This window comes from Ursus arctos, unplaced genomic scaffold, assembly GCF_023065955.2.
Source record: "Ursus arctos isolate Adak ecotype North America unplaced genomic scaffold, UrsArc2.0 scaffold_14, whole genome shotgun sequence".
NCBI lineage: Eukaryota > Metazoa > Chordata > Mammalia > Carnivora > Ursidae > Ursus > Ursus arctos.
Window position 1 is genome coordinate 11,595,313 of NW_026622808.1, and position 20,529 is coordinate 11,615,841.

The 20,529-nt window shown below is 56.0% G+C and overlaps 1 protein-coding gene across 1 annotated transcript; it reads left to right on the plus strand.

Moving 5' to 3' along the window:
• The first annotated feature begins 7,162 nt into the window (after positions 1–7,162).
• XAF1 (XIAP associated factor 1) lies at positions 7,163–17,390 on the plus strand. Its single transcript, XM_048227038.2, has 7 exons — positions 7,163–7,222; positions 7,759–7,891; positions 8,712–8,907; positions 9,973–10,058; positions 15,039–15,377; positions 17,006–17,076; positions 17,225–17,390. The coding sequence occupies exons 2-6, from the start codon at positions 7,769–7,771 to the stop codon at positions 17,060–17,062; spliced, it is 801 nt and encodes a 266-aa protein (XP_048082995.1). The 5' UTR covers positions 7,163–7,222; positions 7,759–7,768; the 3' UTR covers positions 17,063–17,076; positions 17,225–17,390.
• The last annotated feature ends 3,139 nt before the right edge of the window (positions 17,391–20,529 follow it).

Consider the following 20,529-nt stretch of genomic DNA (forward strand, 5'->3'; position numbering starts at 1 on the left):
AAGACATGGCGGGGCATAGACACAGGGGGTACCACGCAGCCACAAAACGGAACGGATTTGCCATTTGCAGCAACGCGGATGGAGCTCGAGGGTACGGTGCTGAGTGAGTAAGTCATCAGAGAGCAAATACCGTAGGATTTCACTCATGTGGAATCTCAAACACAAAACAAATGAACAAACAAACAAAAAGCAGAATCAGACTTGTAAATACAGAGAACAAACTGCTGGTTGCCGGGAGGGGGGGGAGTAGATGGGGGGTCCAGGCTTCCCGTTATGGAACGAATACGTTGTGGGAGTGAAAGGCACAGCGTAGGGATTACAGCCGACGGTATGGTAACAGCGTCGCGTGACGGCAGGTGTCAGCCAAGCTGGGGCGCGTGTGGTATAACCTACAGACGGGTCCCGTCACCATGTTGTGCGTCTGATACTAATTGTGCGTCACGCCGTGTGTCAACTACACTTCAACGAAAACAAACAAAAAATAATAATAAACACATGAAATTATTAATTTTAAAAGGGAACGAGACAACACTTGTGGAGACCTCAAGACAGAAGCAAGGGAATTCCCACATCCAATGCGGCCGAGTGATCAATGGGATGGCCGTTCCCACATGTATTAACTACAGATTCTGGGGAAAACAAAAAATAATAATTGTTTGAAAGCCTACCTGAAGGCACTGAAGGGAAAGGAACAGTAGCACCACCCAACACTCAGATGGAGCCCGACATCCGTGAGCCCCGGCAGAAGAGAATGAGGGGGTTTCCATGTTCACAGCGTTCTGGCCCAAGGGACCCGAGAACAGCCACTCCAGCTGGAAGGTGACGGGGACTCTTTGAGAGCAGAGTGTGGGCGAGGGAGCCTTACGTTCTTCAGATAAACTCTGCCCAGATCCCTGGATGGCCCTGAGCTGCCCACATGAGGGGCATTTAAACGACCACACGTGAACATCTGAACTGGGATTTGAGATTCACAGTCTGCGTTCGAAGCCAATCAGTTAATTGCCTGCTTTAAAAAAAAAAAAACCACCACCACCACCACGTGTGCTTTTCAGACAATATCACCGAATCCAGAATCTCCAAACCTAGATTGAATCCCAAGTTGCTCGATGAGCGGAGACGCTGGCAGGTGGGACCTGCTCTCCGAGGAAAGCACATCAGTAGAGTCCAACAGCAAGACGACCCAAACATAACCAGTAGAGGATTTGAAAACGGCTATTGCAGCCATGCTTAACCACATAAAGGAAAAATGTACGTAATGGAAAAACAGATAGGAAATCTCAGCAGATAAATAAAAACTATTTTAAAATAAGTGAAAATTCTAAAAATCGAGAAATTCAATGTCTGAAATTAAAAATTAACAGCAGACAGAAGATGCAGAGGGAGTAGTCCGAGAACTTGAAGCCAGAGCATAGAAATCATCCAATCTGAAAACCAGAGGGGGAGAGGGGAGAACAGAAGCCCGGGGACTTGGCGGGGGGTGGGGGTGTAGCTAACAAACATTTAATCAGAGAACTTAAAGAAGAAAGAATGGGGTAGGAAAAAAATTGTCAAAAATGACTGAAAGGTTCCAGAACTGGCAAAACACATAGATGTAAAGATACGAGAAGCTCGGCAAACCCCAAACAGGATAAATATGAAGAAAACGATACCTGGGCATAATGCTCAAATAGCTGAAAACACAGATAAGGAAAAACTCCGGCTAGGAGTCAGAGGGAAGTGGCAGACGGCAGACGGGGATCAACAACGCAAATGACCTTGTACCTCTTACCAGATTCTGTGCAGGGAAGACATCATTTTCAATGCACTGCAAGAAAAAACACCCGTCAACCCAGAAGTCAACGTGCGATGGAAATATCCTTCGAGAATCAAGATAGGGCACCGAGGCAGCACAGTCGGTGGAAGGTCCGACTCTCGATTTCAGCTCAGGTTATGATCTCAGGGTCGTAGGATCGAGCCCCATGTATGGCTCTGCACTCAGCAGGGAGTCTGCTGGAGCTTCTCTCCCCCCGCCCACTCTCTCTCTCTCAAATAAATAAATCTTTAAAAAAAAGAATTGAGACAAAGTGAAGACACTTTCAGATAAAAGAAAACTGAAGGAGTTCGCGCTACGAGACAAGCACTACGAAATACATAAAATGCTCTAGGTTGAAGGGAATGGTCACAGTGGAAAGTCAGATCTTCAGTTAAGAACTTTGGGCGCTGAGCCTGGGATGGTCTCCCTGGTCGGTGGCGGGACATCCGCATGCAGGACAGTGGCACATCCCTGAGGACTCGCCCCGGGAGTCCCACAAGCACAGAACTTTCCTGAATCCCGAGTCACCCCACTGAGCTCCGGTACCTAAGGGGGTCGTGGGAGCCCCCAGGTCTGTAGCCAGCTGATCAGAATGTGGGGACCCCGGGGACCCCCAAGCATGTGGCTGGTGTCCTCGGGGCTTGTTGGAACCCCGGTGCTTTAGCGAGTCAGAAGCGGGGTGGTTTGGGAGTCCCTGACTTGCAGCTGCTGCCTGGGGTGGGGTCAGTCTTGTGGGGTGGTGCCTTTAACCCGCGAGATCTGATGCAGCCCCAGACGTTAGTGCCAGGGTCACGCCGCGTGTGATAAATGCCAATTTCATACGGCCATCGAAGCAGAATTTACGACGCCGTCAGGTGGGGCTCTGCATTGGACTGTGTCCTCCCAAATTCGTGGGTTGAAGCCCTAGCCCCCGATGAGGCAGTATTCGGAGAAGGGGATTTTAGGAGATAATTAAGGTTACATGAGGTCGTGCGGGTGGGGTCCTAATCCAGCACCGCGGCCTCTTAAGAAGAGGAAGAGCGAGCTCTCTCCCCACACACACTGAGAAAAGGCCACCCGAGCCCCCAGCAAGGACCCCACTGAGCCGGCATTCCACCCTCCACACCGCTGAGAAAACAAATTTCCGTTGCTCCAGCCGCCTGTCTGGTACTTGTCACGGCAGCCCACGTACACCGAGCCAGGTAGGGTTCACGGCGTCTGTAGGTGTGATGCTGTGACAAGTTGGGGACGCAGGACAGGAGGCAGGGACAGCGCACGGTCCCACCGTGCTGCACGGTTTCTGCTTTTTACGTGAGGTGACACAGTGTCAACCGTAACTAGTCCAAGGAGAATCAAAAATCTGTATTATACCGTATCAGTTCCCTGTAGGTGCTGCAACGAGTCACGGGAGAATTCGTCCTGCAAATGACATAACACTTGTTCTCCTCCATTCCGGAGGCAGAAGTGTGAGCGGGCTGCTCCCCTGGGGGCTCCGGGGGGCCGTGTCCCTGCCTCGTCCTGTCCCCGCCTCGCCCTGTCCCCAGAGCTGCACCGAGCTCCAGCAGCGGCACCTCCGAATCTCTCTCCTTGGTCAGCACGTCACCTTCCCCTCTCCCGCCATCTCACCGAATCTCTCAGGAACACCTGTGACTGCCTGTAGCCACGTCCCTCCCCGGACCCAGGACCATCTGCTATCTCCGAGCTCTTGTCCTTCACATTTGCAAAAGCCCTCGCACCTGTGCGAGCCTCACTCTCGTCCCCGACACAGACCCACCTGCCACGGGCGGTGTTTCCCAGCTGGCGTGGGTCTGCCCGAGCGCCCTGTCCCCTTCCCCTCCCCACACACCCCGCCTCCAGCCTGCGGCCACCCAGCACCCCCCAGTGTGCCCGTGTGCACATGCGCACACACCTGACCGGGTCAGTCTGACCTGACACCCCGTTGACGCGGGTCACACCCCTGCTCACGTCCACGGTGAGATCATATCTTGCTATTCACAAAGCGCGTTCCTTTCCTTTAGGTTCGCGTCTGTAGCCTGCGCGCTCAGAGCAGAGACCGGTTTTCCCTGAGAGAATCGTCCTGCACCGCGAGCTGATAGGCCATTTGGCTGTCAAAGGAATTAGGAAGTAAAATAACGTGGGGAATACAGTGGCCTATCCCTTGTCTACTCTATCTTGTAGAGCAAACTGGGCTGGGGAATAACTCACCGCCGACTGGGCCCTCTGCTCTGGAAGTAACGTCCTGGCACCGCGGCGTGGGGCCCCTTGTTTTCCTCCCGACGTTGAGCTCATGCACAGTAAGGGAGCCCTACTTCGGAGGGTTGAGAGATGCTCAGGATACGAATTTTTCCTCTTTCACCCCCAGACAAGTGACAACAAAAGATTTGATGTGTGTGGTCATTTGTCCCGTGTCCCGTGACCCAGCATTTGGCAGCCGCTAAAGTGGCCATTCTGTGATTGAGATCAAAGGCCCCCGGACACTGACCCTGAGATGCCCCCTTTGGGGCTCCGGGAAAACGTCCGTCTGGGGACAAGGAGGGGAGCTGTGATTGCTGATTGGGCCGGGGGAGGCGGGCAAGCAGGTGCTTTAATGAGTGTGTGAAAACGGACCTCAGACGGAAGGACGGGAAGGGGAAGGTGCGGGGGCCACCGTGCAGACAGGGCCTGGAGCCACTGCCTCTCACCCGGGAGCTTAATGACAAGCTTGCCCTCCTGTGCACGCCAGCCAAGCAGGAGCCAGCGGGGCATCCCCCGACTTTGCCGCCCAGCCGGGCCCAGAGTCTGCCCCAAACACAAACACAGATATTCCGGGCCTTGAATTCCATCCAGAGACTACTCATTTGAAGCAGTTGCATGTGGTCTCTGAACAACAAACTCCCACCCAAACACACAGCAATCTCAATGATCATGTCTCCCAGGGCTCAGGTCCACTGTGACCACAGGATCCTTCCAAAGGCACCACCGAGAAGTATGCACAACTGCACCGTGTAATTTCTGTCTGGGAAGAGAAATACCTCTGCCGTGACATCATTGTCCTGAGCGAAGCCATCCCTTGAGAGGACAACGCCCGGCTGAGACAGTCCTCTCCTCAGGGCGTCCCCTCCCTTCTCCGGGACCTTGGACACCTTTCACACGCAGTCTTGTTTCACCCTCAAAACCAGGCATCAGGGTACGTGTTGTCATTCCCATCCGCAGACCAGCCCCGAGTTTGCGCTCCCCCTTTCCCTCCTCCCAGGGAAAGGTACGTCTCCAAGGCCTGGCTCCCGGGACAGCCCCGACCCCCTCCAATCCCGGGCGGCGGGACAGCGGCCAAGCGGGTAGCCACAGTGGCCTGGAGAGGAGTTCTGAGCTCACATAGGGCATTTCTCATCGAGGGTTTTATGGGATGGGACTGCGGAGGGTTGGGGCCCAGCCAAGGGCGGCTGGCGGAACGATGAAATCATGTGTGCCCACAGCACGGGCTCCCGTCGTGGTGGGAGGGGGGACAAGCTCCGGTGCCGACCAGAGTGCGCCCCCTTCCACGCTCAGCGTAAAAACAGCGATGGCACGGTGGCCAAAAACAAACTTGGCATGTTTGTGCCTTAGTGATAGAATTATCAGTTTTGTTTAAAATCAGAGGAAAACGGCGCTGCTGCTGGGTTCCAGGAGGGGCTCCTAACTTCTGCTCTAATTACCTTGGACATGGACCCTGCGTGTCCGTTCAGGCTGGCCAATGCCTGACCGGCTGCCACCGCACCACGATGGCTCCACGGCCTCCCGGGCCCCGCACGCGGGTCCCTCTGGCAGAAGGGACTGATGGGCAGCCCGATGGAAGAGGCGGTGAACCCCCAGCTGCTCGCGCAGACAGACCAGCAGCTAGGGGCAAAGGACGTCGGTGCTCAACCAGCTGTTAACATAGAGTCGTTCCGGAAGGGAAGGGACGGTGCGGGGGTGGGACAGTCTGCAAAGAGGGAACATCCTGGAAGAAAATGAGGATGTAGACCAGAAAGCTCGTGGTCCTTTCCAGGTCAGCCCAGCCCCACTGACCCTTGCCCTCCGGAGGCCTCCCCGGGTCTCCCTCGTTTCCATCCCAGACGCCCCTCTACTGCAGAGGTCCCAGCAGGAGACCCGAGACGGTGTGAAAGCCCAGCTTCTTCCTATCGTCGGTCTCCACCAGTGGCCCAGAGACAGACGGGAGTGAGCTGCATGGTCAAAGGGACTGACGTGGAAGGAACCAGGAGGCCAACCGGTCTCTCCTGGCCCGGAGCCCCTGCCCTGTGTCCAGTAAGGCAGGTCGTGTCTTGCTTAGGCACCTAGGCCCCGGAGTCCCATCGACCTTGTTTGAACGCCAGCTCTGACAGTCACTGGGAGACCTCGGGTAAATTGCACAACCTCTCTGTGTCTCGGTTTCTGCAGCTGCGAAATGGGCTTTCACCCTTACGGCAGAGCAGCTGGATGACAGATGCATGGTTGAGCCGGGGCCGTGGAAGACATGCCGGTGTTCGTGGCTGGTCTGGTGCCCGGATTGAAGAGGCTGGCAGGAGGCTGGAGTCCCATCCGGTCACCCTCCTCACAGCGGCCGCTCCCGGCCCGTCTGCAGACCCATCAGACCCCTCCTGGCCCGCTGGTGCCATTGCTCGGGGCTGGGGACAGCTCTGAGATCCCAGGGGTACGCACGAGGAGAGGTCTCCCGAGTGAGCGTGGGGGAATGTGGGCAGCCTCACGTCCTGCCCACCTGCCTCCCCGAGGACCCCGTCCCGCAGGCCGCCTCCCCTTCTCTCCGGGTGAAGCTAGCTGAAACCCGCTGGCCATCCTCCGAGGTTTACCAAGTCCTGATCACTGGTCACAGACCCCATCACTTCAAAAACATAAGAATGAAAAGTCTGAAAGAGTGAGGGAATTACCGAAATGTGACCCAGAGGCAGGCACTGAGCAAACGCGGCTGGATACACAGTGCGGGCAGACGTGCTGTGAACAGCTCTATAAACAGCACAGCAACCGCGAAGCTCAGGGAAGCAGGCGCACCTGTCGTGATTCCCAAGTGAGGAAAGAGCCACGGGGGGAGAAGGGCCTGATGTCGCCCTTCATCAGCAAGCCCTCAGGAACGTGCTTCTGAGCCCTGCATCTTGGCACACACCACCCTGCTCTCCAAGTCCATTCGGGACCAGTGCAGGGGCAGGAAGCGCCGGGGCCCAGGCCGCTGTCCCCTGCAGAGGGGACATGAGGCCCAGGGGTGGTGAAGCTGGCCTGAGCAGGGGCGGGGCTGCTACGGGGCAGGCCTGGCCTAGGTCAGAAGCCAGTGACGAGGGGCGTCCTGGGGGCGCCCACCCAGCAACCTTGGAGCAGCCCAGGCTGAGATTTGGGGAACCTCCTCCCGCCCCGGAGCAGAGGATCTGGTTGCTGGGACTCTTTCGGTTTTGTTTCTCTGTCCGCAAGAAATGAAACTCACAGAGGAAAGGCTGCGGAGGTGTGCGGGTGAGATGGGGCTCCCTCTGGGGCTGGCTGGAGGGGCGCGGGCAAGGCTGACTCAGGAGCAAGGAAGGCCAGGGCGTGAGAGCACCTGGAACGGCAGGAAGGGTGCAACTCCGTGGAAGCCCAGAGGAGGAGGAGCGGGGAGGGGGTCAGCCACCCACCCCCAGGGCCGTTTTGACTCTCTGGGATGGTCCCAAAGCCCGTAGCCCGGCCGAATGTCCTGTAGCGCTGCTCTGATCATGTGGTCCTCACAGCAGCCTTGGAAAGAGCGAGCCCCACGGAGATCCCCCCAGGACCATTCCCACCCCCGGCTCCTCGGGGCCTCACTCTCCCCTTCTTGCAGAGCAAACTCACACGTATTTGATGATTTTGCTTTGTTCTGACTTGGGGCCAACACCGGTAGGGACGCAGGTGGTGTCACCGTCATGCGCCGCGCTTGAGGCCCAGAAAGGTCTTAATGCCCTGGCCCTGGGTGTGAAATATGGCTCCGCATATTATGCCACCAAAACAGCCCATTTTTCTCCCCCTTGATCCTGCAGCAAAAGAAGCATGGCCTCTGCCCACCTGTCCGACCGTGAGGCCCAACGCGGGCTGTCCCAGTCCCGAGCCCGAGGGCAGGGAGCCCGTCCGCAGGCGAGGATGGAAGAGTGGTGGCAGGACGGGCGCCAGCAGGTGCAGAGGCAGAAGGGGGAGGGGCGGGGCGGCCAGCGCAGCTGTGAGATGGTTCCCCTTCCCCACCATGTCCCCACAGTCCGAGGCAAGGAGTCCCTGTCTCAGCAAAGGTTGGAGGATCTGAGACTGCCGAAGAGGAGAAGTCAGCAAGGAAAGTTCTAGAAAATAGCGGGGCCAAGGCTGAAGGCTAACTTTCTTTCCTTCTTCTTCACGTCAGTCCCTCCTGCTCCACCTCCCTCCAGACCCTCAGGCTCTGGCCTTTCCTTTAACTCGGTGGGTCCCACACGAATTTCTTGAGCACGGGGCTGGTGTTGTAGGGAGACCTGCAGCCCCACCTTGTTCCCGGCCCCCGGGGCCCCCAGACCCAAGCCTAACACACATCAGCCAAGGCAGATGCAGGGAAAGGCTGCGGGGGTTGGGTGGGACCCTCGTGTGTGTGTGTGTGTGTGTGTGTGTGTGTGTGTGTGTGCGCCAGACTCACTTCCAGGACATCAGAGTCAAGTGTGACTTCTTTACCACCAACCCGGGGGGACAGGGGCACAGGGCAGGCTGACACCTCTGCCTCCTCCCCGACGTCGGCTTGAGCGACAGCGGAGAACTAGCTCACCACAGGGACGCGGGGCCCCAGATGCTGGTCAGAAGGGCCTGCCGAGGCCCCTGAGCCCAGCACGGCCAGCGTGCCCAGGGAGAGGCCCCCTCTGGCCCTTCCTGCCTGGTTTCTTCGGGGCTTCAGTCCCCCAGGGAAACCAGCCCATATCCCCAGCCAGGCTGCAGTGCCCGTACGCTGGCGACCGTGCCCACTCTCCCTGTCTCCCCGCAGGCCACAGAACAGCAGGAGCGCCCTGCCGAGCATGAGTTCTGTGAGCTGGCCGTGCGCCTCAACCAGCTGGAGGTGCACGGGCACCGCTGTGGAGGCCGGACGGGGCTCCGCCCAGACCACAGCCAGCCCGTCAGGCGCCAGGTGCTGGCCCAGCACAGAGAAGTATGTGAGGGCGAACCGGCCCAGCGCAGGACAGGTGAGCAGCACAGGCTGGGGAGGAAAGGGGGGCTTCCGGGAAAGGGAGCCTCTCCTGGGTGGGACACGAGGCAGGTGGGGTCTCAGCAGGACAGGTGACAGGGGCACCTGTCTCTGATCTGTCTGGCTGTTCTAGCTCTCAACCACATCCTAGAGAGGCCCCCCGTGTTGTCTATCGCAGTCTTCACGGGACTCGTCCAGGGAGACCGAGAAGCCGGGGGTGGAGCCCGGGAGCCGGCAGACGGGTGCAGAGGCGGCAGGGCCCTACAGACTGGGAGGCTTCACTCGAGCTCCTCCAGGACAACCCCAACCGGATAGAGATGCACCTGCACCCTTCACGGGTGCACAGAGCCAGCCGGGGCTTGCTAGAGACAGAAATAAGACTGGACAGGCAAGACTCCCAAGCCAGTCCCCCCATCAGCAGCGGTCAGAGGGAACTAGCTGCAACTCCCAACCTTTGCCAGCATGCGGGCTCCCCGGACCCGGCGGGCTCCTTATGAGGTGTGCTTGCGGAGGACACCAGCCACCGAGGACAGATCTCCTGTTGACCTCACCGGCTGCGTGGTCACAGGGGAACACGTGTGGAGCCTAAAACCCCCGGTGCCCTAAGCCTTTCCTGCTAAACGATCTGGCCAAGGTCAAACCCGGCAAGTGGAAAACCGGAATGCTTGAGACTCGGGTCCATGTCCCGCATCCTTGAGCAGAGCTTCCACACCCCCGGCGCAGACACGCACAGCACCCCCAGCTTGCTGCCAGAGCTCAGAAGTCCCGGGACAGAGAGCAGCCAGAGGCTGCACAGCGGGCACCATGGCCTCCTCAGAAGCCAGTCCCGCTCCAGGAAACTGTCTCCTCGTCACCATCGTGTGTCTGTGGCCATAGAGGGGATCCCATGGGCGATTCGGCCAAGGGTTACCTTGTGGCCGAGGTCGCCAGCAGTGTGGGGCAGGCCTGGGACTGTTTGTACTCATGGCCGCCGTGGACAAAGGCCATGGACGGAGCTGCAGGGGAGCTGGCCTAGCCACTGCCATGGGAAGTCACTCACGGTCTTGCTTCTGTGCTTATGCAGGGAAGAAGTTTCCAGCTCCTAAAAGCAGAATCTACTGTCTTTATTGCAACCAGATGATCCCCCAAAAGCAGTTTTTCCATCACATGGTGAGTAGCAGCTAGTCACTTCCTGCAGTACCAGTCGCTAGTCTGTACGCCAGAAATGCGTTATGAAAGGCCGATCCGGGGCCCAGTGCTACAGAGCGTGGATATTAGAGGTTCCCATACTTCCTTCTGCTTTGCTCCAAGAGGGTGTCCGAGGGTCGCTCTCGGCTGATTGAGCATACAGGGCTGGTACCGGTCCCTCCCGGAGCCCCCGACCTCCTGGGGACACCCTCAGCCTTCACCACCCAGACGTGGCGCTTTGTCCCCAGTAGGACCTGTCTTAGCCTTTTCGGTTCTGGGTTCCGGGTCGGTCTTGTCTGTTAGACTGTGCGCTCCCGGGCAGAGATGAGCAATTTTCTCCATCTTCCCACAGGGAAGCTGTTACCAGGGCCCCGTGCAAAAAAGGGGGCTCAGGAGAGGTTCCCTGATGGGATGGAGCAGTGGGCAGGGAGCACTCTCGCTCTCCTCCCTCTTTGGCTCTGAGCCGTCTTCACACATCAGCTGTGCGCGTCACTCACCTCTCCTGCAGAATGGGGCACTTTTCCTCTGGGGAAATTTTCTAAGGCTTCTGTCTTGTGTGGAGAGCAGTTCATCCTCTCGTCACCTTCACTTTGGAGAATACCGGAGCTGAAGAGACCGTACGGTGGTCGAGGTCTCTTCTTACTGCGGTAAAATACAAAATCGCTGCTATCTGTTCCAGAACATTTCTATTGAGGGGTCCCCACAAAGGAACCCCACGCTCAAGGGACACTCCCATCGCCTCCCTCCCCAGCCCGTGATGACCATGGATCTGCTGTTTCTGTGCATTTGCCCGTTCTGGACACTTTGTCCGAACGGAATCGTCGGATTCGCAGTCTTACGTGACCAGCTTCTTTCGTGGAGCGGAACGCTTTCCAGGTTCGCCCACGCCGTGGCCCGTGTCAGGACTTCATCCCTTTTGTGGCCTTGTTACAGTCTTACCACACTGTCCGTTCATCTGTCGACCGGCATTTGCGCTGCTGTTGCCCTTCAGCGCTGGCTTTCTGGGGCGTGGTCCGTGGACCAGCATCGTGGGATCACTCGGGGGTTCGTTGGAAATGCAGACGCTCAGGCCTTCCTCCAGGAGAGGCCCCCCGAGACTCTCAGGTCCATGAGATCCCTGGCGTTGCAAGCCTGAGAAGCGCCGCCCTGGCCACGCAGGTGCCGGGCTCGGCGCTCATCGGTTCGCCTATGGATTTGTTCCCCTCACTACCGATCCTTACTCCATCCCGTATGTGGTCTTGTGTTGGAATCAGAAGATACGTGGTGAGCACGAACACAAAAGTGTAGCTGACTCCTCCGGGTCAAAACGTCCACTCTGGCAGTCGAGGTCACCCACACACTTGCTTGGGCGGGGGGGGGGGGGGCTCTCATCAACAGGGAACTCTGTGGTTTCGGTTTTGCTCTGATATTTACTGGCCGTGTCGCTTCCCGGAGCCTCTCTCTTCTTTTGAGGAAAACGGGGTTGATGATCTGTCTTGGTGAGAAGTGAGCACTTGCCACCAGACGCGCCGCGGTACCAGCATCCATGTGCACAGCTGCCCTTGTCAAAGTCATCGACGGCCTTCACTTTGCTAAATTCAACAGTCAGTTCTCAGTCCTCCGTTTGGGAGGTCCTCATCGCCTCCTTTCCTCAGCTCACTTTCTTGGCTTCCAGAAATCCATACTCTCCCTGGCTTCCAATTTCCTTACTGATCTCTCCCTCTCTGGCTCCCCAACCTCTAAATTTTGGGGAGCCTTGTCTCAATAATTTCATCCACTCTTATGACTTAAAAAAATGCCTTGTGTAGGCAGACACTCCCAAATTTATACCTCTTTCTGGACTTTCCTCCCCATCTCCAGGCTCGTAATGTCACCGCTTACTCAGCATCGTCACCCAATGTTTTATAAACACCTTAAATGCAACAACTGGGATCCTCTCTGCCACAGCTTTTCCCAGCTCAGTTGATGGCAACTCTGCCCTTCTAGTCGTTCAGGCCAAAACCTCAAGTTCATCCTGACTCTTCTCTCCCTCAAACGCCACATCCAGTCCATTAGGAAACACTCTTTCCTGCCTCCACTGTTCACACCCTGCACAGTTACTGTCACCTCCAGCCCCCGTCTCTGTGGCCTCCTAACGCGTCCCCAGCTTCGAACCTTGCCCCGATGGTCTGTTCGCACCATAGCCCTCAACATGACCCTTTAAAAACAGAGGTCAGATTGTGCTCTGCTCTGCTCTCAACTCTGCACTGGCTCCTGCCCCGTTTCATCAGAGTCAGGATGCTTACAATGGCCTTTGAACCAACATCATCTGTGCCTCCCCTCCCACCTGTCACCTCTCTGATCTCATTGGCTGCTCCAGCTCCCCAGGCTTCTGGTTGTTCCTTGAGCACACTGTGCCCTGGGGCCTTTTCACTGGCTGCTCCCTCTGCCTGGAAGCCACCCCCCACCACTACATTCCCAAAGCTAACGCTGGCCTCCTTCAAGTCTTTGCTCAAATGGCAACTCCTTGTGGAGACGACCATTAACAACACATTTAAAATTGCAGCTCCCTTCTCCACCCCACATTCCCCACCTCTTACCTTTCTCTACTGTTTTCTTTTCTATGGCATTTATCAACTTCTAACTTTATGTAATTTACTTACGTATTGTGGCCCAGTTAAACAAACTCCACCACTCCCTTAATGCTACCCTCTCCCCAGAGAGAAATACTCTACTTTCTCACCCTTTTAGCTGCTTCTTCTGGTATTTAGTTCCATATTTCTCAAGCACCTTCTTATTCTGCTATTTTTTAAAAATTTTAGATATTATCTATTAATCCATGAGGATTTAGGGATATGGATTTCTCTTTCTTACACTTCCTATTCTATACACACCTCCTTCTCTCTACCCTCCTATTTTGGTTAAATCAATATTCAACATTACATTAATATGACCATGTAAATATTATGAATGACTATGCCACACAAATTATGATTACATTTACTTTCTTCTATAACTTTTGGTTTTCCCTGGAGTTAATCATTGCTTCAATTTTTCATTTGCTTCACTTTCTAGGTACCTATCATTAAATCATTCCTAAAATTTTCTACTGGACCTGAAATTTTTTCCCTTGGTATAATCAAACAGAGTAGTATTCTATGCATTTCATTTTGGGGACACAGTGCTCCTCAGACATGGTGAATAGCTGTCATTCTGGGAATTTCCTCTACTCTCTCCAGAGTTGGAGTTCTTTTCCCAAATTTCAGGTTCAGGTCATCTCTTTCTTGTTTTACCCCTTCTTTGGGAGAGCATATCTTCAAATAGTTTCTTAAGAAAGAAAGCACAAAAGGCAAAAATTTTAAAAAGATTTATTTATTTGAGAGAGAGAGAGTGGGGGAGGAGCAGAGGGAGCTGGAGAGAGAGAATCTCAAGCAGATTCCCCACTGAGCATGGAGCCTGATTGGGCTCAATCTCACAACCCCGAGATCATGACCTGGGCCGAAATCATGAGTCAGATGCTTAACCGACTGAGCCACACAGGTGCCCCTTTTTCCTGCAATCTTGAGTGGTAGTTGGGTTACCCATTATTCTCTCCGGGCATGTTGAAGGCTGCCCCCACTTCCCTCCTCCGCCATCGCTGCTGACCAGTCCCCTCTCCACGTTACTGTCACCCTGTGTAGATGCTTTTTTTCTTTGATTTCAAGATCCTCTTTGCTTTTGATCTGTGGTTTCACTGTACGTAACTAAAAGATTTATGTTTTACTCACCCTGCTCAGAACAATGAGCTCAAACCTGTTTCTCTCTCTCCCTCAGGATTTCTCCTGCCCAAATCTAAAGATTTATGTCTTTAATCAGTCCTAGGAAATCCTCATCGATAATCTCCTTAAATACCCAATCCTCCCTCCCTCTCACATGTTCTCCAGACTCTTCTGTGGAGCACGTGGGATACAATTTAAGCCTTCCCATTCTAGTTCACGTCTTTAACATTTTCCATTTTCCTCTCCTATGTTCTGGGTAATTTCTTCAAATCTACCTGCAAGTTCATTCTTTCTTAATCAAATCTAATCTGCTGGGTTTGACCCATCCACCAAGGTTCAATGTCTGTGTTTTTCACTTCTCGAAATTCTTTTTATCTCTCTTTCCAACTTGCCCATTCTTTTTCCATAGGATCTTATTCTTTTCTCTTGTTTTAATCATTTCCAATTAGTTTAGTTTACAGTCTCTCTCCTATATTTCTATTTTTCTGAAGTTTCTGGAGACTGGCCCTCCTGCTATTGCTTATGCCTCTTGTCTTACTCAAGGGAGAGTGCTTCCTCGGGTGTAAGTCTGAACCACGCGTTTCCATTTGGTAGGTCTCCACCTGTGAGAATGACCCAGTTTGAGGTTGTACGCCCTCCAGAGGGATTTTGTGATTGCTTCTGCCAGACTTCCCAATTTTTATGTTAATGTTTATGATTGGGTGGTTCCCGACCACGAGGCTAATGCAAATCTGAACACCAAGGATAAGAATGGCCTGGGCCTGTGATTTTGAGTTCTCAGGAGATGGAGTTTCTGTTCCCCGTGCTCAGATCCCAGCCCAAGGTAGACACGCTGACTGGCCACTTTCCTTTTCTGGGGAGCTGGTTCTTTTCTCTCAGCCACCAGTTTACCTTCAAGTTCCCAGCTTTACGCAGGGGGAGGGAAAGCTTACTTCCAACCCCCTTTCCCGAATACACACACACACTTTGTGTGGATGGGACTTTTCTCTCTTCCAAGCCCTCAGTTACAAGACCGACCCCACGTCTCCTCCCAAAGTGTCCGTAAGGTTAGGCTTTCATTCCTGGAACATGGAGACTTAAAGTTTCTTGCAAAGTCAGCCGTCGACTCAAATGAATGCTTGTCATCTTTTATTCAACATTTCTCCGTGTGTGTAGTGGGGGCTTTCAGGTTCTCTGGTTTACTGTATTGTCCAGCCATGAAAGCCAAAGTTATTTTTTTGATTTGCCACTTTACTCACAACCGCAGGACAAATGCTGCTCAGTCCCAGAGCCCGTGAAACGTTTTCCAACTGGAAAGCCAAGAACCCCTCCTGCGCCCCTCCCCACTCCAACCACTAGCGATCAGACCTGCTACACAAAGGACATCCGCCCAAAGATGAACAATAGACACAGATTTCCTCCGCCTTCAGAAAATTCAACCAAGCAAGCAGCATGCGGCACAAACCCAACCTTGACTCTGCCTTTGAAGCCTGAGCACAAGCGGAGGGGCCCCTCCGCTGCCCGACACGAGGCGGCCTATGACGTTCTGAGGCGGTGTTCTCTGTGTGGTATCCTGCTTCCCCTGCCCATCTTAAATCAACACCAGGTACCCAGCCTCTGTTCTCTCCTTACTCAGCCAGTGCTTTTAAAAACTCAAGACTTACAGGACGTTTGCAGACACTGCCACTAGGCCCTTCTCCAGCTCCTCTTTCTCTGTGCGCCCAAACGAACTCCCCTTACGTGAGGCCTGGTTTATTTGCACAGTCTCGCAGAGACTGGGCCACCTTGGAGGCAGAGCTGGCTCTCTCAGCTTCGTGCCTCCAGCTCCCAGCGTGGGGAATGACGCCACGAGTGCTAGAAAACTGTGGAGTTGAAGGAGGGGAGCAGGGTCCCCAGCGCAGCCCTCCCGCGGTAGATAAAGCCACGGCAGCCCAGACATCAGGAGAGTCTTGGTCGAGATCCTGAGCGATCGGTGGCCTGCCTCCAGCAGACCAGGGTTTATAGCCATTTCCCTCAATACCCGACCTTTTACAACCTCAAGTATTTGCTAGTAATAATACGCACTGGCGTTAGAGGTCCCTAACCGTAGTGCGTGGGGACAGCACCGGTTACTCTTCCTTATGGAACAACAGGCAGGTGTCTTACTCCTGTCTCACAGACCGGGAGACTAGGCAGCGTGGACAAGGAGCTTCCGCGGGATGACACAATGAGAGAGCGGTGGAATCCAGCAGGAACTGAGCTCCAAAGCTTATGCAGCTCCACAGGGATGTCTCATTTAAAAAACAAAAAACCCAAACGTTCTTTGTTGTTTTTCAAAATATAGAAGTGCTAGACTTGGTGGCCATCAGCTGATAGAACACCGTACACAGCAACAGAAGCTAACCCTCCCCCTCCACCACCCCGGGCCCCAAGGCGCCAGGGCCAGCAGGTGGGGGGTGTCCTCTCGCAGCGCGGCACTTGCTAACACAGAGCTGAACGAGTTTATGGGGGGTGAAATTGTTTCTCATTCCCCATATACTATCTTACTGTGCTCGTTACGCTGCCGTTAGTATATGACACGCATCCCTCACGAAGGAGCAGACCTAAATCTTTTTGTCTACTCTCTGTAGGTGTCTCCAAAGGCACACGAGCCTACCACTTTACACAGATGGGCGAGCTTCACCTTGGGGGTATTGGTGCCACACACCCTTCCCATCCACAATTCGTCATTTCTTTCCATACTTTCCTCTGCCCTTATATAACGAGGTTGCCAGATTTAGCAAAAAAAAAATGCATTACTTGGGACAACAACAGTTAACAAAATAATTGCATGGGATATACTTATGCTAAAAAAAAGTTTCTCTGAAACTGAACTTTAACTGGGCGTCCCCATTTCATCCGGCAGCCCTATTATACAAACACAAACATACACACTGGGAGTCTGATTATACACATTTCTTGGTACCTTAATGTTCTGGTCCAAAATACCCAGGGACAAGTCTCCAAGCCAAATGATGGGCTCTTCAACAGGGCATATGGCGTGGGTGTTCTCTAATCTGCCCCCCCCCCATGAAGACAGGCCTCTAACACCGTCCCAAGCCCCCAGAAGAACCCCCCCCCCCCGGTGCCTCATGGGTGCCATCTGTGGCTCAGGGTTTGTGCTCTGGGAGCTGGGGACAGCGATGTGCAGAGACCGCCCAGGAACTATCTCCTTCACTCTAAACACACCAGACTTTTCTATACCCATTTCTTTAGGAGAGATGCTGGTGGCTAGCTTCCCGGAAAGGAAACCACACGAGAAACTCCAGCTAACCTGGAACAGACAGGTACTACCGATGAGAAGATGTCACGTTACACGGGTCTTCCTGCATCTCTCTGCAGCAGTCTTCACTCGTGAGAAGAGACGGGTTTTCTTACTTCAGGTGTCTTCCTTTTAGAAGGTTGGATTTTAACTACTTTCCTTCTTTTGAACAGAGATGTAGGTATGTCCAAAACTACGGACAAACCAGGAGAAGAAAGGGCTCTAGCCCTTCTGCAGGAGAACCCCAGTCGTCGGGCACTTGGATCAAACATCTGGGCCCCCCAGTCTGGACACCTTGGGGGACCCAGGCTTGTCCCTGGGGAATAAAAATACCCTCCCTGAAGGCTGTCCACCTTTCTTTAGATTCCTCGCTGGTCTTTCCCTGTTAGAGACTGCAGCAGGTGAGGCAGAGGTCAAGGCAGGACACAGGGAAACTGGGCCACAGAAAGGCAGAAACAGAGAGGGGGACAGAGGAGGCTGCCCGCTCACTACAGGCGCAGAGGGAGACCTGGAGCTGTCGGCCAGAGGCCTGCGCGCCCAGGATGCAGGCTCCCCACTGGGCAACCCCGCATCCCCCCCTCCTGCCTGCCCTTTGTGGAGACCCCTTAGGGCTGCGGGGGAGGGGAGGGGGGAGGGTCAAGGCGGTCCCCAGCCCCACCTGAGCAGACCCCTTGCCCCAGACCCCGCCCATACCACCTGCCCCTGCCCAGCCCCCACTCTCTGCCCCCGACCTCCGACCTCCGGCCCTCCGGGATCCCACACCCCCCGGCTGCAGCCCCCAGCCCAGCCGCACTCTCACCCCAGCCCCCCCTTACCCATCTCCTGGCTCCCTGGACACCAAACCCCAGCTGCCCCAGGCCCTATCACACACTCCCCCCTGCTCCCCCTGGTGCCCCATCCTGTCTCCCGGCTTCCCGGAACTGCACTCCTACCTCCATCCCCGCTCCCACCCCGGGGACCCTGGACTCTCGGCCCCCAGTCATACCCACCCCAGCCCCCCACCCCGTGCCCCATCCTCCCCCCATCCCCGGACACGCTTGCCCCCGTGCCGGGATCCCCCATGGACCCCCAGCGCCTGGCCCCAGGCACCCCTGCCTACGGTACCACGGACCCCTGCACCCAGGTCCAGAAGCACCCCTGCCTACCGCCCGCCAGACCCCCGGCCCTCCAGAACCCCGGCTCCAGAGTCCCAGACCCTGCATCCCGCCACGGTAGCCCTGGTGTCCTGGCTCCCCAGCCCCAGCCCCCTGGACCCTGGCCTCCGTCCCCTCCCTAGCTCCACCCACCCCGTCGTCCTTGGTCTCCCCACTCTCCCTGGTGCCCGAACCTACTCCTCCCCATCCCCAGTGCCCCCCCTCCACGGACCCCTGGATTCTGGACATCCGGACCCAAGTCACCCCCCACCCCAACCCCCCAGCGCCCTGCTATGCCGGAACCTCCTTTCCTATATTCAGATACTCGGGCGCGCGCGAGCGCGCGCACGCACAGGCACACACACTGGTGTCCAGATCCTTCATGGGCCCCCGGCCCCCCGACACCCCAACCTCCTGGGACCCCGGGACCAGGTGCCCCGACACTCCGCTCCTCGGCCCCTGGCCCACGAGCCTTCTGGGAGACTCCGCGCCGGGTCGGTCCTGCCCTCTCCGCGCAAGGTCGCTGGCTCTGACGACCCCAGGTTTGGGACCCCGCGCCCCGCGCCGCGGGAGGATGAGCGGAGCCCGGCGGATGGCGGATGGCGGCGCGTCACAAAGGCGGCCGCCCTTGGAGCTCATGCCCCGCGAGGGCGCGCGTCCCGGAGGGCGCGGAGTCGGCGTCGGAGCGCAGGCGGCGCGGGTGGAGCAGGCAGGCGGCTCGCGGTCCCCGCAGCCCAAACGGGGCGCAGCGAGCGGGGCGCGGCGAGCGGGTAATGGGCCCCTTCGCCTTCTCCTGGAAGGACGCGTCCTCAGGCACCTCTGGGCTGTGGGTGGTGGGACTCCGTTAGATTTCCTTCCCGGGTTGGGGCTCTGGGGCAGGTGGACAGGACTCGGCCTGCGCACTCTCGGGGTGGGTCTGAATCCCACTTCCCCACTTATCAGGGGTTGGCTGGGAGCCTTCCTCACTTTCTTTGTTTCCCCATTTGCAAACTGGGCGCGCCTTGCAGAGCACCTTGGCATCAGCTTACCCCGGGGCAGCGAGCACTGGTGCAACATCTGCTATGAACCAGGTGCTATTCTGGCACTTTCCACATATCAGGCTCATTTACGCCTCCCAACACTGACAGGGGCACCATTTTCATCCCTGGTTTGCAGGTGTGGGAACTGAGGCACAAGGAAAATTAACTTGCCTAAGGTCATACATAGCAGCTGACAGAAGTGGGGTCCAGCCCGCTAGGCTCTGGCGCTCTGGCTGGCCAGGTGGTTTAGGTGGGGAGCGGCGACGTGGCCAGAAAGGGCTGGGACTTGTGAACCGCCGGCCACAGCTTCCCCAGCCTACCAAATATGTTCTTCTGACACCACCCTGTGGCTTATCATGTCCGAGGATTCCTCCAACCAGTGACAGCCAGGCAAAGTCTTCTGTTGAGCTGGGGAATCGGTTTGGCTTCTCTTGAGCACCTTGCTTCACACGAGGCGCTGAGGGGCCCCTAGCCGTGGGCGGCTTCTGTGGATGAAGCCACAACCCTACCTCTTCCTTTGTTAAATGTGGAAGGACTGCTCAGGAGAAGAATGAGGCTGTCCCTCGTCTCAGGGGTGACACAGACTGGGACGAAGATTATGCTGAGGGATGGGCGCGAGGGGAAGGGGAAGGCGGCAGGGCAGGCAGTGGCTCTGGGACCCCGTGGACGCCGTGTCCTGGTTGGGGGGACAGGCCGCTGCCACAGCCCGCGGGGAAGTCTGTCTGGATCTGGAGGTGAGAGAGCCAGCTGGAGGCTGGTGACTGTCTTGCGGGCATGGAGGGGAAGTGTGGGGTGGTGAGGACGAGGCACTGGCAAAGACCCCAGAGAACCACCCCACCACCACACAGGAGCTTGAGGGCTTTCATGGCCCCTGAGGTGGTGGTGGGAGCTGGGGGCGTCGGGGAGTCCGTCACGGGGAGACCGGCAACAAGCTGATGCTTACCAGCATTAAGCACACGTTTGGCCAGGACGGGCACAGACCCACATCAGCACGTCGGAATGGGTCGGTGCATGTGGGCAAGGGCACCAAGGGAGTAAAACCCAAGAGCGCGCTTACACAAATGTCTGTCCTGAGCTGAGAACTATGCTTAACGTGTCCCTCAGCTCCTGAGGCCTGTCACCAACTTGCCATGTGACCATAGGCAAGCCCCTTCAGCTCTCTGGGCCTCGGTTTCCATCTGTAAAGAAATGATTCTCGGGGCTTCTTCAGCCCTGCGTTTTTATGAGCTACGATAATCTTGGGCCACTTGGTAAAACAGCCCCTAAAAGCATTATGGAGTGGTAGGGCTTGCACCTTGAAGACGGTGCTTTGGGAGCGGTAAAGGG

Coding starts and splice junctions, on each gene's coding strand:
- XAF1 (XM_048227038.2), top strand. CDS start 7,769: ATGGCCTCTGCCCACCTGTCCGACCGTGAGGCCCAACGCGGGCTGTCC. Junction 10,059..15,038: donor AGCAGTTTTTCCATCACATG/GTGAGTAGCAGC, acceptor TCACAACCGCAG/GACAAATGCTGCTCAGTCCC. Junction 15,378..17,005: donor CCATCTTAAATCAACACCAG/GTACCCAGCCTC, acceptor CCATTTCTTTAG/GAGAGATGCTGGTGGCTAGC.